The sequence below is a fragment of the Accipiter gentilis genome, chromosome 14 (assembly GCF_929443795.1).
Source record: "Accipiter gentilis chromosome 14, bAccGen1.1, whole genome shotgun sequence".
NCBI lineage: Eukaryota > Metazoa > Chordata > Aves > Accipitriformes > Accipitridae > Astur > Astur gentilis.
In genome coordinates this window covers 22,619,800-22,633,357 of record NC_064893.1, presented here as the reverse complement: position 1 = coordinate 22,633,357, position 13,558 = coordinate 22,619,800, and the positions used below count along the sequence as shown (strand labels likewise).

At 52.4% G+C, this 13,558-nt stretch overlaps 2 protein-coding genes across 2 annotated transcripts; one reads left to right on the top strand and one right to left on the bottom strand.

Moving 5' to 3' along the window:
- The first annotated feature begins 1,286 nt into the window (after positions 1 to 1,286).
- On the top strand, positions 1,287 to 4,147 carry SYS1 (SYS1 golgi trafficking protein). The gene is made up of 3 exons (XM_049817405.1): positions 1,287 to 1,469; positions 2,075 to 2,142; positions 2,736 to 4,147. Exons 1-3 carry the CDS (start codon positions 1,308 to 1,310, stop codon positions 2,974 to 2,976), a joined length of 471 nt encoding a protein of 156 aa, XP_049673362.1. The 5' UTR covers positions 1,287 to 1,307; the 3' UTR covers positions 2,977 to 4,147.
- Positions 4,148 to 8,059: 3,912 nt separating this feature from the next.
- On the bottom strand, positions 8,060 to 13,422 carry LOC126045841 (neuritin-like). Its single transcript, XM_049817404.1, has 3 exons — positions 13,279 to 13,422; positions 12,683 to 12,830; positions 8,060 to 8,529 (listed from the first exon to the last, which is right to left on the bottom strand). The coding sequence occupies exons 1-3, from the start codon at positions 13,400 to 13,402 to the stop codon at positions 8,304 to 8,306; spliced, it is 498 nt and encodes a 165-aa protein (XP_049673361.1). The 5' UTR covers positions 13,403 to 13,422; the 3' UTR covers positions 8,060 to 8,303.
- Between the last annotated feature and the right edge of the window lie 136 nt (positions 13,423 to 13,558).

Sequence of the window (13,558 nt, the reverse complement as noted above, 5' to 3'; positions counted from 1 at the left end):
CATAGGGAACTTCCCCTGTGGGGACATGGAAAAAACGTCATGCGAGAATGTCAGAGATCATAATCTGAGTTCCGATAGCAAGAAATAATCCACACCCACGACTAATGTGAGTCTACCACGTCCCATAAAAGCTGTGTTCCCCTTTTGTCCTCCTCTCTTTTCCAGGTGACAAGACTCTGGGACAACTCCCCTGTCCACTGGGACAGCCCGGGGGTGCCTCCTCTCCTTTTTCCAGCAGAGAACATATCTCAAAAATCTTTTGCTGTCCCATGCAGCCTTGGGGATTTTAGTATTGACATAGCGACAATTCTTGTGTCTGAAGCCAAACAAGCAGGACAGCTCACTGAGGCCACTAAAACGAGCTCCAGCAGCCACCAGCAGGTCACAGAGGGGGTACAGCTGAACATGAGGGACTGTGGCACCTGGCCGTTTCACGAGGCATAAAAAGAAGAAACTATCATGTACTAGAAGAAACCTCCGAAAAGAAACCAAGACCTACACACACCCAGCCCTGTAACGGAAAGGTGCTGCCAGGGCATACCAGGATGCATAACGACATCTCGGTGCTCTATGGCCTAAAGCTAAAGTGAGTACAGCTGGGCAGCAGCTACCGACAGTCTCAGCACCTACGGGAATTGGCCTAAAGATGAAAGGAAATATCCCAAGACAGTAATTTCTTTTATGTTTGGTATCTGTGTCTTTTTAGCAAGGGCTGCCCAGCCAAATTGTTGAATCCACGGAAACAGACCCCGATCGGCACCGTGCAGGAGATGGGGAAAGCCCAAAGCACGCCAGCATGAGAAAGGGCCGGGCGCTGGTCCCCGGGCAGACGGCGCACAGCCCAAACCCGCTGCCGACAAACCTCTCCCGTATAAATCACCAAATATTTGGTTGTGGCCTCCCGGCGTGACCGCTTCCCCACCGCCGGCCGCCCGGTCTGCGCTCAGGGGCGATACCTCAGCCCTCGCCCAAGGCCCGAGTGCTCCCGGGCGCTACCACCGGCCCTGCACGGAGCCGGGCCGCGTTAACCGGCGGGCTCCGCTCCCCGGGGCCGACCTGAGGCCCGCAGCCGGGCGCTTACCTGCCTTGCAGCGGGGGCGGAAAGCAGCGGTAAGCCCCGGCCGCGGGCCGGGGCCCGGGCCCGCCGCCCGCCATGTCGCGGCCAGCGCGGGGTCAGAGGGTGGGGGTCGGGGTCAGAGGCCAAGCCCGCGGTCCCGAGAGGCAGCGCCGCGGCCTCCGCCGCGCTAGGGGGCGCTGCTGCCCGGCGGCGGCGGCCGCCACTTCCGGCGCGCTGTGGCGGGCGGGCGATGGCGGCGCAGTTCCGCAGCTACGTGTGGGACCCGGCGTTGATCGTGGCGCAGATGGTGCTGCTGCAGGCGGGCTACTACAGCTCGCTCGGGCTCTGGCTCGCCCTCCTCGGCACCCTGGGCAGGACCGGGCCCTCCCTCCACCAGGTCTTCAGCGACGAGGTGAGGGCGCCGGCCCGCCCGGGCCCCGGGGGAGCCGCCGTGGGCAGGGGCTCCAGGGGCGGGGGGCCTTGCTCGGGGGCTCCCCTGGGGGAGACAGACCCCCCTCCCCGTGTAGGCGTTCCCCAGTGTTAGAGAGAGCTCACACACACCCCCCCCCCCCCGCCGTCGGTAGCACGCCGGTATAGAGGTAGACCTCCCCCACCCCACGTAGCTGCCCCCCGGTATAAAGACAGACCCGCTGCCTGTGTAGGTGCCCCCAGTGTGGCGGCAGACCCCTCCCTTTGAACAGGTGGTACCCCCGGTGTAGAGACAGACACCCTGTATAGGTACCCCCAGTATAAAAAACTCCCCCCATATAGGTAGCCCCAGTACGGAGACACGGACGCCCCACACCCTCCCTCAGTAGAGAAACAGACCTGTCCCTTTTCTATAGGTACCCCCAGACAGAGAGATGGACCTCTTAGAAGGACTGCCGTAACTGCTCAGGCTCTTCTTATAGCTCACAATCAGCGCAGGGCCATGCCGATGCGGCTGGGCCATGGGAGGAGATTATGTGCTGTGGGCTGTGATTTGTGTCGCGGTTTCCTACTAATAGTCCCGTGTAGATTTTAGGCTTCTCAACCCCGCCGGGGAGGCTCTCCATGATGGCTTTCATCCTCAATGCACTCACCTGGTAAGTCGGCAACTAGCTGGAGCACCCATGTCTCGTTCTTCCTTAACATTAAACTTTAAGAGAATTCAGCGTGACGTATTGCCTCTCTCAAAACATCTCCTGAAAGCCCTGTGCCTGGTTGAGCTTGTCTGCTGAGGGCAGTTGGGAACTGCTGACTCCTGACTTTCTAGAGCCTGGATAAGTCATTTTACTTCCCTGCCTCAGTTTCCCTTCTGGGAACGAGATTTGCTTCTGTGAGAGATTGTGCTGAAAGTTAGAATTAATGGATCTCAGCAAACACTAATCTATAAATAAGAATGTATTTTGCCCCTGCTACTGGGCAAAGATTACTGGGAGAGATAGTTTAAAAATTCCTGCCTGGTTCTCTGCACTAAAAGCTCATTTCCCTGCGATCATGTAATTAAAAAGCTGTAAGCATGTAAGTCTTGCTGCAGCAGCCAGGAGAGAGGTCAGAAACAACCTATCTTTAAAACATTTAAGAAGTCGTAAACCAATAAATAATCAGCACTGACAACTGCTGATAGCTCTTGCTGTATCCCCTTTGCCATAGGCTTGGCACAGTTTGTTTATTGATTCCTTTCTTTATGTTGCAGTGCTCTGGGCTTGCTGTACTTCATCCGCCGAGGAAAGCAGTGCCTGGATTTCACAGTCACCGTTCACTTCTTCCACCTTCTGGGCTGCTGGATTTATAACTCGCACTTTCCCTCAACCCTGACGTGGTGGCTGGTGCACATCGTGTGCACCGCGCTGATGGCTGCTATCGGGGAGTACCTCTGCATGAGGATAGAACTCAGAGAAATCCCCCTTAATTCTGCCCCCAAATCCAACGTATAGACTTGCTCTGGCAATAACATGCTGCATTATGTCATTGTTTCCAGCACAAGTGTGTCTAATGCCTGAGAATCATCACTGAAGAAGCACAGCAGGTCTGTTTAGACTTTTTTTTTTTTTTTTTTTTTTGGACCTTGGTGACTGCATGAGTGTGAGCATCTCCCCTGGCATCAGCCAACAACGGAGGAGGAGCAGATGTTTATTTTGTTAACACAAAGCATTTAATATGACTGTATGGTGAGTGTGCTCTTACACTCTTCACTCATGAGACTGTTAAAAGCCAGGTAGCAAGACTTGATGCGTGAGGAGCATCTGGAATTTAACAAATGTGGGAGTGCCCTATGTGGGTAATGCAGCGGTCAGCTCTTCTTGCGGGAGCTGGCACAGTGAGCAGTGGGACTGGGAGCTGCTGCTTCCGATCTGTAACTTGTTTAGGCTTTGGTTGGAAAAAAAGTCAAGGAAGTGAATGGATGGGGAGAAGGAAAATAATTGTACTTACCTGAATCACCAGCTGAGACCCTCAATAACCTATAATGTTAGATGGGTTTGTTTGCTGTTTCCATGTTTAATATACAGATGTCAGACAGCAGTTTGCTGAAGAAATCTTTTGTAATAATAAAAATATGTTGCTGTGAGTGTGTTATAGTTCTCCTGGGAAGCTGGGCACTTCCAGAAATACCGTGAGTGTCTGTATCATGGCACCAGAAGGATACAGCCAGAGAACACATGGCTGGAAGATGTCCACTGTCTAGGGCACGTAAAATTTCCTACAATAATTATTTCATACCTCTGCTCTGAAATGAAGGCATGGGTGAGTGCTGTCTTAGGAAGTCAGCCAGCATAATCCTCACTTCAGGAGGAGTGTTAGCAATCCATGGTCTCCACGTGTTCAGCCCGAGGCTGAAGCTGTCCTGGGGAAGCCTGCAAAGGTGTCCTGGAGCTACGCTACCGTTCCCACTTGTCTGAGTCTTCCAGTCAGGCTTCAGAAGTCTAGCAACAGATCTGGTCTGGTACAGGTGATGTTTAGTTAAGTAAGAGACTGCTGCTTGTTTCTCAAAGTAACAGGATGTGCCTTTATTTAGAGGCACTTTAAATTAACGTCACCTGTGGGCAGGCAGGAACAACACCTTACTGCTACAGGGCCAAAGCTGGATGGTTCCACCAGACCCCACAGTCCAAGCAAGCAGACCTGCATCCTGCCTGGTTTCTGCTGAGGGATGGCCAGTTTGTGCAAGCCCAAACAAGGGCAGAGCCAGTTCTGAAGACAGATTTTTCTCCTGTGCAGCATCTTGCTGCAGTAATTTTCCTTTGTATGTTAATATTTTTAAGTGCTAATTCAGCTTGTTGAAAAGTGGTGGGATGATTTGAGATGCAGAAGTTGATAAAGTCTTTGAAGCTGTTCTTTTGTTGCTGGGGGAGCTGTATTTCAATTCCTGCTCTCACATTCAGATACTGTAAATTGAGGCAGGATAACATCCTGATGTTTTAAATACTTGGCCAGTCTGCTGCAGAGGAGGATTGCCAGTTATGTTTGTTTAGACAGAACTTTTTATATTCTGAGATTTTGCCAGGACCTATTCCTGACCAAAACCCCCTTTAAGCAGAATTTTAAACAGCGGCAGTCTTTCAAAGGGAAGAGTTTACCCACGTTTTTTCTGGGCAGGAGCCAACACTTGCTGGAGGGCCACCCAGAGGTCACTTCCTAGGGCTTCCCCTGCAACTCTGCAGTGCAGTCAGTAACACAATTCATCCCTTCTCAAAATCTGCTCATTTCTTATATATAAGGACATTTGCCTTTCTTCCAGTCACCTTCAGCCTAGATATAAACTGGTCTTCCAGTAGGTGCCAGTATCTCCCTTCAGAAAAGGGCAGCAAGTGTGCATGCAATTGGGATCAGGGTACACAGCAGAAGGCATGTTCTGCCTCGGGGCTGACAAACACTGGCTTGATGGCAGTCATATTTTGAGACTGTTTCAGGGTCATTTTGTCCTCTACTGCTTTTTGTTGCTATTACTGAGAAAGAACATCCCAAACCTGCATGGGGAAAGTTTGCAGGTCTAATTCAAGGCTTAACGCCACACCGAAGCACAGTGTGAACTCCTGTGTTCTTCAGGGGTGGTCTTAAGGCAAATGTGAGCTAGAAGATTAATTACAGTGAATATGAGAGAGCAGAAGGAAAGCCACATTCATCCTATTTCTTAAAGGAGAATGGGCAGCTGATCCCAGAGTTGCTGTGAGACCATATTAAAGAGGTGCTTTGTTCCCCTGTAAGAACGGGGATAAAAACTTTGGACTGAGGAACACTTACCTCCTTCCTTTCTGAATACATGAGATATGCTGTAACTGCTTCAGCAACATCCCTTGCAGGAGCAGGGGGGCAGTGTGTGTGTGAAGTGCAGGTACAGCTTTGTATCTGCAGACACTCAGCAAAACCACGAGAAGAATCCTTGACAAATGCAGACTTAACACAGAGTCTGCAGGACATCCAACAAGCTGCACTGCATCAGCATGAAGTATGCTGTAGGATTACAAATTCTGTCTGAAAGTCTGCTGACTTTGCCTTTGAGGACTGAATTTGTGTATTACTTTTTTCTTTTTTAAAGGAAAACTACTATAATTGTCCTAGTCATAGGGGAAGTTCTGCTAAAAATGAAATATTGATTGAGGATGGAGCTTCTGAAACTCATCACTCCCATACTGTGAGACCTAATTTTCACTCACATGCTTTCAGTCAGATTTAGGAGCACCTTTGGCTTTAAAGAAATCTGCTGCTCCATACCAGAATGGTGGCAGATGGTCATTGTTTCTTAATGACTCTTTGGGTTTTGTGTGCAATAGAGTTGAGGGATTTGCTTCCAGGGAAGATATGCCTCAACACCTGCTCTTCTTAGAGACAGTGGTAGTGTCAGCTAGCCATTTGCATACATGCTTTTGCAAAAAGACGACTTCTTGGAGATCTCTGCTGAGACTTTTACATTCCCCTTCCCAAAGCTATTTAAAAGTAGAAAATTTTAACAGAGACAAACATGCCAAATCCAAAGACAAGCTAAGGGTTGTGGGATGTGGGACTGTGCTTATTTGTTTTCCTAAAGACATTAAACACCTAACCTAAATGAAGAGCAGGTACAGGATTTAGATCCAAAAAGACTCCAGCCTTGGTTGTACATGATACCCACTTGCCTCAGCTTTCCCCAGCTACAAACCACAGGCAGGAGAAGACATAACAGGGGAGGGGGGAACAGAATCAAACAGCATATGCTGCTGTTGCATCAGGATAAGAAGAAAAACTGAAGCAGCCAAGTAGTTCACTCCAGGTTCTGCAGTGCTCTGGTTTACCCTTTCTCCACTACTTATGTTAAGGGTTTGTGCCCGAGATGCCAAGTACGTAAGTACCAACCCTGTTGTCTGTTGAAAGCCTAGGTACCTTGCACTGAAGTGCTGTCTGAACACCAGCTGCTCCTCCCTGACTTATTTCTTGGAATTTGCCTCAATTTATTTGTTCCCTCCTGCTGCTGCAGGAACAGAGCGTTAAGTGATACAGAAGATAAGAGGAAGAACGTGTGAACGCCAATGGAGAGCCACGTGACCCATCATTAAAAAGCCCAACACCACTGTTGATAAGAAGATCCTTCGCTGTAGGAGAAGCTTTTCCACGTGCCTGTAACGCATCCAGTGGGATCTCTGGGGCTAGCAGGGCCCCACATCCCCTGCTCATGCTGTAAAGCACATTTTCAGGTTTGGGGACACTGTTTCAGAACCTACTGATCCATTTATGGCTGGTGGCATCTACTGCTCATGCTCTTATGGTAGACAGTGCTCAAACCATCAGCGTGAGGTCCTTGTTCAATGCTTCTCAGGACTATAAGGAGCCTTGAGCTTCCCCAGCTCCACGCAAGGCTGTCCTTCGCTGTTAGCAGCTGCCTGCCCCTGCTGAAGACAAAACAGATGCCCTGTTAAGGGGCCGACAGTCTGTGACAGCAGCCAAAGTGATGCGTGACAGATGTAGGAAAGTGAGGCTGAAATACCTCAGTAGTTGAACATGGAAATTTCAGATCTGATGAAAGACAGCTGAGTCCCATTATTAGAACATGGAGTTTACCACCACATCCAGCAGTTGAGCCATAGTTTAGAGCATGAAGACAACCAGCTCCTTCCCTATTTCAGAGTGGGAGGACCACGTGGGGAACACATTGGAAGTAGCAGAAGGTCCTATCAGGACCTCTTAGTGAGGAACTGCCCTGAGGCCCTCACAGGAACAGGATACAGACCCACGCTGTGTCACCATGGCTTCTTTGGCCCTGTGCAGCCAGGCAGGGTGCAGAGCTTCAGTAGCATCCTTAAAACACAGAATTGCATCATACTGCCCAAAAACACTGCTGAGTTTTTCTAACATACCCAGAAATCACTTGCAAGCATCTCTCGGTTGCAAGTAGTTTCATGCTTGTACTGAAGCTGCAAAACTAAACAACACTTTGAGCCACAAAAAGGGCAATAAGAGACTGTGCTATCGAACAGAAGGCAGGACAAATAACTTCTACCATGCTGTAGGCTCTACAACAAACTTTAATGCTCTGGAATTACACGCTGCCACCCACAGAGCTGCTTACAGGTACCTTTGGAGAATGCTTTAAAGCAAAAGAGTTGCTATAAATCCTTTTTGCCATGCTAGCTTGACACTCCCTCCAAATATTTTTGCCCTCTACTTCTGTAGAGAAGGGATTTACACATAAAACAGGAGTTACTCAGGAATCCAGGTGTGTGGAAGAGAAGAGGTCATGCACCTACGATTATTCTTCAGCCATGTCCTCAAAGAAAAAAAAAGGCCAGTACAGGGCAGTAAGGTCTCCTTTCTGCCTTTGACAGGACATACACAGTCCCCTGCACGTCACAAATCAGTTGTAATAATGCCCATCTTGTTTTCAGTGCCCAAATAAAAAATCTGGAGAGCTGATCTGGTGGAAGGAATCAGCAAAGTAAACAGGCTTGCTTCCAGTGGCCATAGAAGAATGCAAAAGAATCCAGCATTCATGACCAATTTATCACTTTTCCCCAAATCCTCTGCCCTGTACCTACAAGTTCCCAAATTCTGCAGTCAGCCAGATCCATGCCTGTGCCTTGAGGCAGAAGGGGACAGGTGTTATCCCAAATTACAGAGAAATAGCAAAACTCAGGAGATGCTGCCGAGCTCTTCCACATCTCATAGGCGCAGTACGGAGCCAAGTGTTCACCAAGCACAACACAGCATGTTGCTCAAAGGTTTGGAAAAATGATCAGAAAGATGCCACCTCACACACACTGCCACCACCTTTGTTGCGATACAGAGCTGCAGTTTATAAGTTCAGCCAAGTCATGATGAGGGGGATACTGAGGATGGAAATGTTGGGAACGTGGGTCCAGGCAAAGCTTTGGGCCATGCTAGGGCTGCAGAGGTCGAACAAGCTGCCTTGAAACTTGATTTTTCGAGACTCTCTTCTCAGCATCTCCCAGACTGCCGCTGCTTCCTTCTGGCACTGCCAGAGTGCTGTCAGGGCACACGTGTGAAATTCATCCCAGTACCTGTGGCCAGGGGAGACACCACACCATCAGTCCTTTTGCAGCAGCACAGCACCAAGATGCCAGGCAGAGCCTTGCTGCCCCGAGCCTGCCCTTCAAGCAGCGACAACCTCTGTGCTTTGTGCAAGTTGCCCAGACTATTCATCCCCTCCATCATCTCCCAGAGCATCTTGGCTAAAACTCCAAACTCCCAAACACAATGCAATTTCTTTTTTTTTCTTCTTCTTTCTCTCGAAGTCAATAAAATCCATTATTTTCCATCAACAAATGTTTCCCTTCAGCACTGAGCACCCTGAGTATCTAAAACGGGCTGCAAACAAAGGCTCAGCACTTTTCATTCAGCTTTCTCCAAGCTGAGTCAAGGGCCAAATGCGAGCACAAAGCAAGAAGGACAACGGCTCCCACAGACCGTCACAGCATTATAACTAAGGTATGGGCAGGAGGAGTTATTCACTGTGTTCTCATTAGGCACATCTCCATTTATCTGCTGGGTATTAGCCTCTGCTAATGACTAATGTGCTCACTTAAGACCCCCTTGGCTGCCTCCCCTGGGGATGGCAACTTCGATTTTTTTTTTTTTTTTCAGATCCAGAGCTAGAACCAAGCAGGGAAAAAACCCAGGAGAAATGGGGCTGAAAACAATAGCCCCCGAGAAGACGGTCCCCAGAAGGGCACAGTGGACACCACCTCACTGGTCTGACATGCTGGGGCCAGCACCGTGTGGGATGACCCCACACTGCCTTTATCCAGAGCAGTATCCAGCCTACCAAGGCTTTATCCCCTCCCTGAGCTCCTTCCTTACCTCTGGTGAAGCAGCACAGTGGCTCTGGAGCAGCTGGTTTCGAGGTGTTTCCAACAAGCTCCCTGCCCACAGGTGTCAAGCTGAGTAGGGAGGGGTGGGCTCCAGCTGTCCAGGGACAAGGACAGCAGGTACCAGGCTGGGCCATGTCACCCCCACCCCCAGGGTGGGGAGGACAAGAATGGGCATCCCTGTCTGTTTTTTTTTTTCTTTTTTTTCTACTGAGTATCTCAGGATAGTGGGGCATTAGACTCTGTATCAGACTCCCCAAAGGCTGCTGTAGGTGCTGCGATGGGGAGGGCACCCACAGCCTGGCAAGTTGCTGCACACACACTAGTCCTGATAGCTGAATTCACAGCTGAGGTCTGTTTTGTAGGTACAAACCCACAAAATAAAACAGCAGGAGCCCGAAAGCCTCAGCAAATGCCACAGGCCATCCTGTCTTCTGGAAGTGGCTCCTCTCCAAAACAAAAACTTCCCCAAGGGACAGATAAGGCTCTATGCCACACTTGCCACTGACTTTCCCCCCATGACTTCTTTCAAAGACAGTTTCTTTTATCTCAAAAGAGTTTCAGAAAAGCATTTTGTATTGCAGCTTCTTTGGAGCAACGCATGTCCTGGCACCCAATGCCAGGGCAAGGCAGGGACCAGCCACAGGCAGCATCTCCCTGGGTCCCAGCTGGCTCCCCCAGTCCACAGCACCGAGTGAGCAACTTGCACCCCAAGACACCCTCCTGCCCTCCTCTCCCCCTCAGTTTTGCTGTTCCGTGTTAGCTGGGGCTGTGCACCATCTCCAGGCCATAATTTACCTGCAAGCTGGTGACTGCCTAGAGGACAGGAGCAATTGGCTCTGTCACCTTCCCCGTCCTGCCAGGACACCAGGCACATGTGCCACCCCTTGGGAAGGACACGCAGCCTGGCCAAACAGGGACCCTGTGCATAGGAAGGGGACAGCTTGGTTTTGTCCAAGTGCCCTGTGCTGGAGACGACACCTTGTGCAGACACACAGACCTGAGCACTCAGTTTTCCTACCAGGGCTTACGTCAGAATGCCAGCTGTGAGGAAGTTCATTAAACTGAGTCATTCTGGCAGAACAAATGTCCCCAGATAATGAGAAAAGCTGATGCCAACCCAAGTAACCTCCCGCGCTCACTCCCAAGCTGCGGCAGCAGCAGAAGGCAGCTCTGCCAGGCGAGAGTTAAACCTGGCCCATGTCTTCAGGCAAAGGGTGGCTGGGGGAAGGTGGAGGGGGATGTTGTTCTGCTTTCAGCTGGGATGGCAATTCCCATGTTTCACCCTCCACAGCCTCCACCTGCTCAGCCAGGCAGGTTGCTGTCAAGCAGCTTGCCCAGGCCGGCTCTGGGGCAGCACCACGCATGCAGAGCCGAGATGCCACCAGCCCCATGCTGGCTCCCAGCTCCACATCCGTACCTCACCCACGCTCCCAGAGAGAGGACCATGGCACCAGGAAAGCAGACAGCAGTGGAGAAGGCTGAGGGTTAAAGGCAATAATTCAGAAATATTTCCCGGCAGGAAGCTGAGACATGACCAACTTTTTCCTGCAGCCACAGCAAGCCCAAGCTGTCCACCGGCACCAGAAGGAGAAGCTGGCATGTCCCAGAAGGTGCAGAGCCCTGGTCCTGCTGGCAGGGAAGATCCCAGGACCTGTTCCATGATGGGTAGTGCCCCAGAGCATGTAAAAAAACCCCAAACCTCAACTCACACATTTCACATGAGTTTCAGCAAAGGAATCGCTCCTCCAGCAGTCAACCACAGCACATGCTGGGCTGCATGCTCGGTTGTTTTCTAAAACCAAGAAGCCACATTTTCAAAAATAAAGTATATATTGCAGACCAAACCAGAGCAGTTCCTGTTTCAACCCAGCCTTCAGCCATGTCCCAGAGAGGCTGTTTGTCCTGAGCCAGGCTGTCCCATGGAGAAGGGGGAATAAAGAGCAGGTCACAGCCAACCTCCCATTGGCACATTTGCTGGCAGGGGAATGCAGGGACAAAATAAATCATTTTTTTAAAAAAATGGGAGGTAGGTAGTTTTCTATTCTCCTTGAGCAAAAGAGTTTTGCTGAAGTGTTTTCCACTCCTGACAACAAGCAAAGTTAGATATTTCAGCTGGGGCAGGCAAGAGGGCTGGGGACCCTCGGCTTGTCTCGGCAGCAGCACCAGCTCCTTGTCCCAGCTCGCTGAGAGCCCGACCTGCGTCCACCAACTGCCCCGTCCCGGCTGCCCCCTGCCCTGCCATGGCCCCATCCACTGCCAGCCAGCTGTGCTGGCACCGCAGAGCAGGTCCCAGAGCCTCCATCCCATTGCTAAGGGTGATGCCTTCTCCTCCCAGCCCATGGGCTGGTTTTCAGCAGCTTGGAGAGCCTGACCTGCAGGGCACTCGGCCCTCTGCCTCGCCCTAGCAGGTTTCTACCACCCCAAGGCACATGGATTTTCACTTAATTGCTGTCTGCATTTCCTTATAGCTCCTTTTCACTCCCCACAACTCACTGCTAGGGACACAAAGCTGCTTCCATTTATCTCCACAAACATTTTGTTTCCACCTTTCACTTGCCCGCCCCCCCCCCCCCCCCCCCCCCTGCTTCTGTTCATTTGCTTTTTAAGCTGACCTTTCCCCAAACCTGCCCAACACCACCCCTCATTACCCAACTCTTTTACTATTATTTCAGTTCTGCTGAAGTTAATGTCCCCCCTACACCATCATCTTGGGGCATTTGCTACAAACTCACAAAGACCAGGGATGGGGCAAATTCAAGCCAGAAGGACGAAGGGTCTCAGCAGGGAGGAAGGGAGGGAGAAGGCTTCCTTTGGGCAACAAGATCCAATTTGAGGCCAGGTGCAGGCTGCTCCCTGCAGCCCTGCACCCTGGGGCAGCTCAGCCACGTGGAAGTTGCTGCCTGAAACCCAGGTGTCCAGAAGAGCCTTTCCCAGGGGGCAGAGGGGGTCAGGTCCCTCCAGCCCCACTCCTCCTGGCTGCAGGCATGCAAGGGGTCATGGGACAAGTCCTGGTGGCTGGAGCTATTGCTAAGGGACGGAGATGCAAACTCTGGCTGGAGCCAAGCGGCAGATGGACAAACGGACAGATGGATGGATGGATAGAGGGAGGGAGGGAGCTCCTGTCTGAAACTGGAGCAAGGTGGGGAGCACGTGTGTGTGTGCACACACTGGCACGATTCACGAGTGCAGGAGAAGAGTTCACACAGCAGCACCCAACACAGGGCAACGCCAAAAAGCCACACCGGCTGCGCACCACAGGTAACCCCCCCCCAACCCTCCCTCGTCCGGAACCGGCCCCACGGGGTGGGACATGCAGGGGGTCCTGGCCTGGGGCCACACTCACCCACAGACTCTGTGCAATCCCTGCAGCTCCATGCCATCCATCTCTTCATACGTGGCCATGTTTTCCCCCAGCTTGAGGATGCAGTCCGAGAAGCCTTGGTAAATGTTGGCACAGGCGGTACCCGATGCCAGCAGCCCGGCCAGGTGCCCTACCAGCCGTCAAAGGGGTTGGCGTGAGCCTGGCCCACCTCCTTCCCAGTGAGACCTGAGCACCCCTGGGCCGTCACAGTGCCAGTGCCACCCAGGCACAGCCAGCTCTCCCTTCCACGCAGCATGTATGGGAACCTCGTGCCATCCCCCACCTGCGCCCAGCCCTGTCTGCGTTTGCAGAGAGCCTGAAAGTGCTGCTCTGCTGGGGCAGGGAGCCGGGACAGGGGCAGTCGGGGCACCCTGCTCCCAGCCTGCCCTGGCTACTCACCTGCACCCAGTACCAGCAGCCCTGGCCTGGGGCTGGGGGGGGGGGGGGGGGGGGCACGGCCAGCTCAGCACCGGCAGCCAGGACCCGGTGGTCCTGGGAGGGAGGGGACACCCCATCGCCCCCCCCGTGCTACCGGGAAAGCGGCCCCTCCCAAGCCCGGACACCCCAAACCTCCTTACCCAGGGCGAGGAGCAGCACGGCCGTGCCACGCTGCTGCCCCATCCCGCCGCTGGCTCCGCGGCTCCGTCCGAGCTCGGCCTCCAGCCCCGCTGCGGCTGCCGGCACCGCTGCCTGTACCCCCATGGCCGGCAGCGCTCCCCGCCCGCTCCCGCCCGCCGCGGCGGGGAGGGCACCTGGCCCCAGCTGATGCTAATGAGCGGGTTTGGCCGCTGCTAATTAAGGAAGGGGCTGGGCTGCGGCTAACGAGCACCCCGGGGGCAGCCCCGTTCCCGCACCCCC

Excerpts from the sequence above, each read along its gene's own strand:
- SYS1 (XM_049817405.1), top strand. The coding sequence starts at position 1,308 with ATGGCGGCGCAGTTCCGCAGCTACGTGTGGGACCCGGCGTTGATCGTG. Across the intron at positions 1,470-2,074 it reads ACCAGGTCTTCAGCGACGAG|ATTTTAGGCTTCTCAACCCC; the intron begins GTGAGGGCGCCG and ends AGTCCCGTGTAG. Across the intron at positions 2,143-2,735 it reads ATCCTCAATGCACTCACCTG|TGCTCTGGGCTTGCTGTACT; the intron begins GTAAGTCGGCAA and ends TTTATGTTGCAG.
- LOC126045841 (XM_049817404.1), bottom strand. The coding sequence starts at position 13,402 with ATGGGGGTACAGGCAGCGGTGCCGGCAGCCGCAGCGGGGCTGGAGGCC. Across the intron at positions 12,831-13,278 it reads CGTGCTGCTCCTCGCCCTGG|GGCACCTGGCCGGGCTGCTG; the intron begins GTAAGGAGGTTT and ends GACGGCTGGTAG. Across the intron at positions 8,530-12,682 it reads GGATTGCACAGAGTCTGTGG|GTACTGGGATGAATTTCACA; the intron begins GTGAGTGTGGCC and ends CCCTGGCCACAG.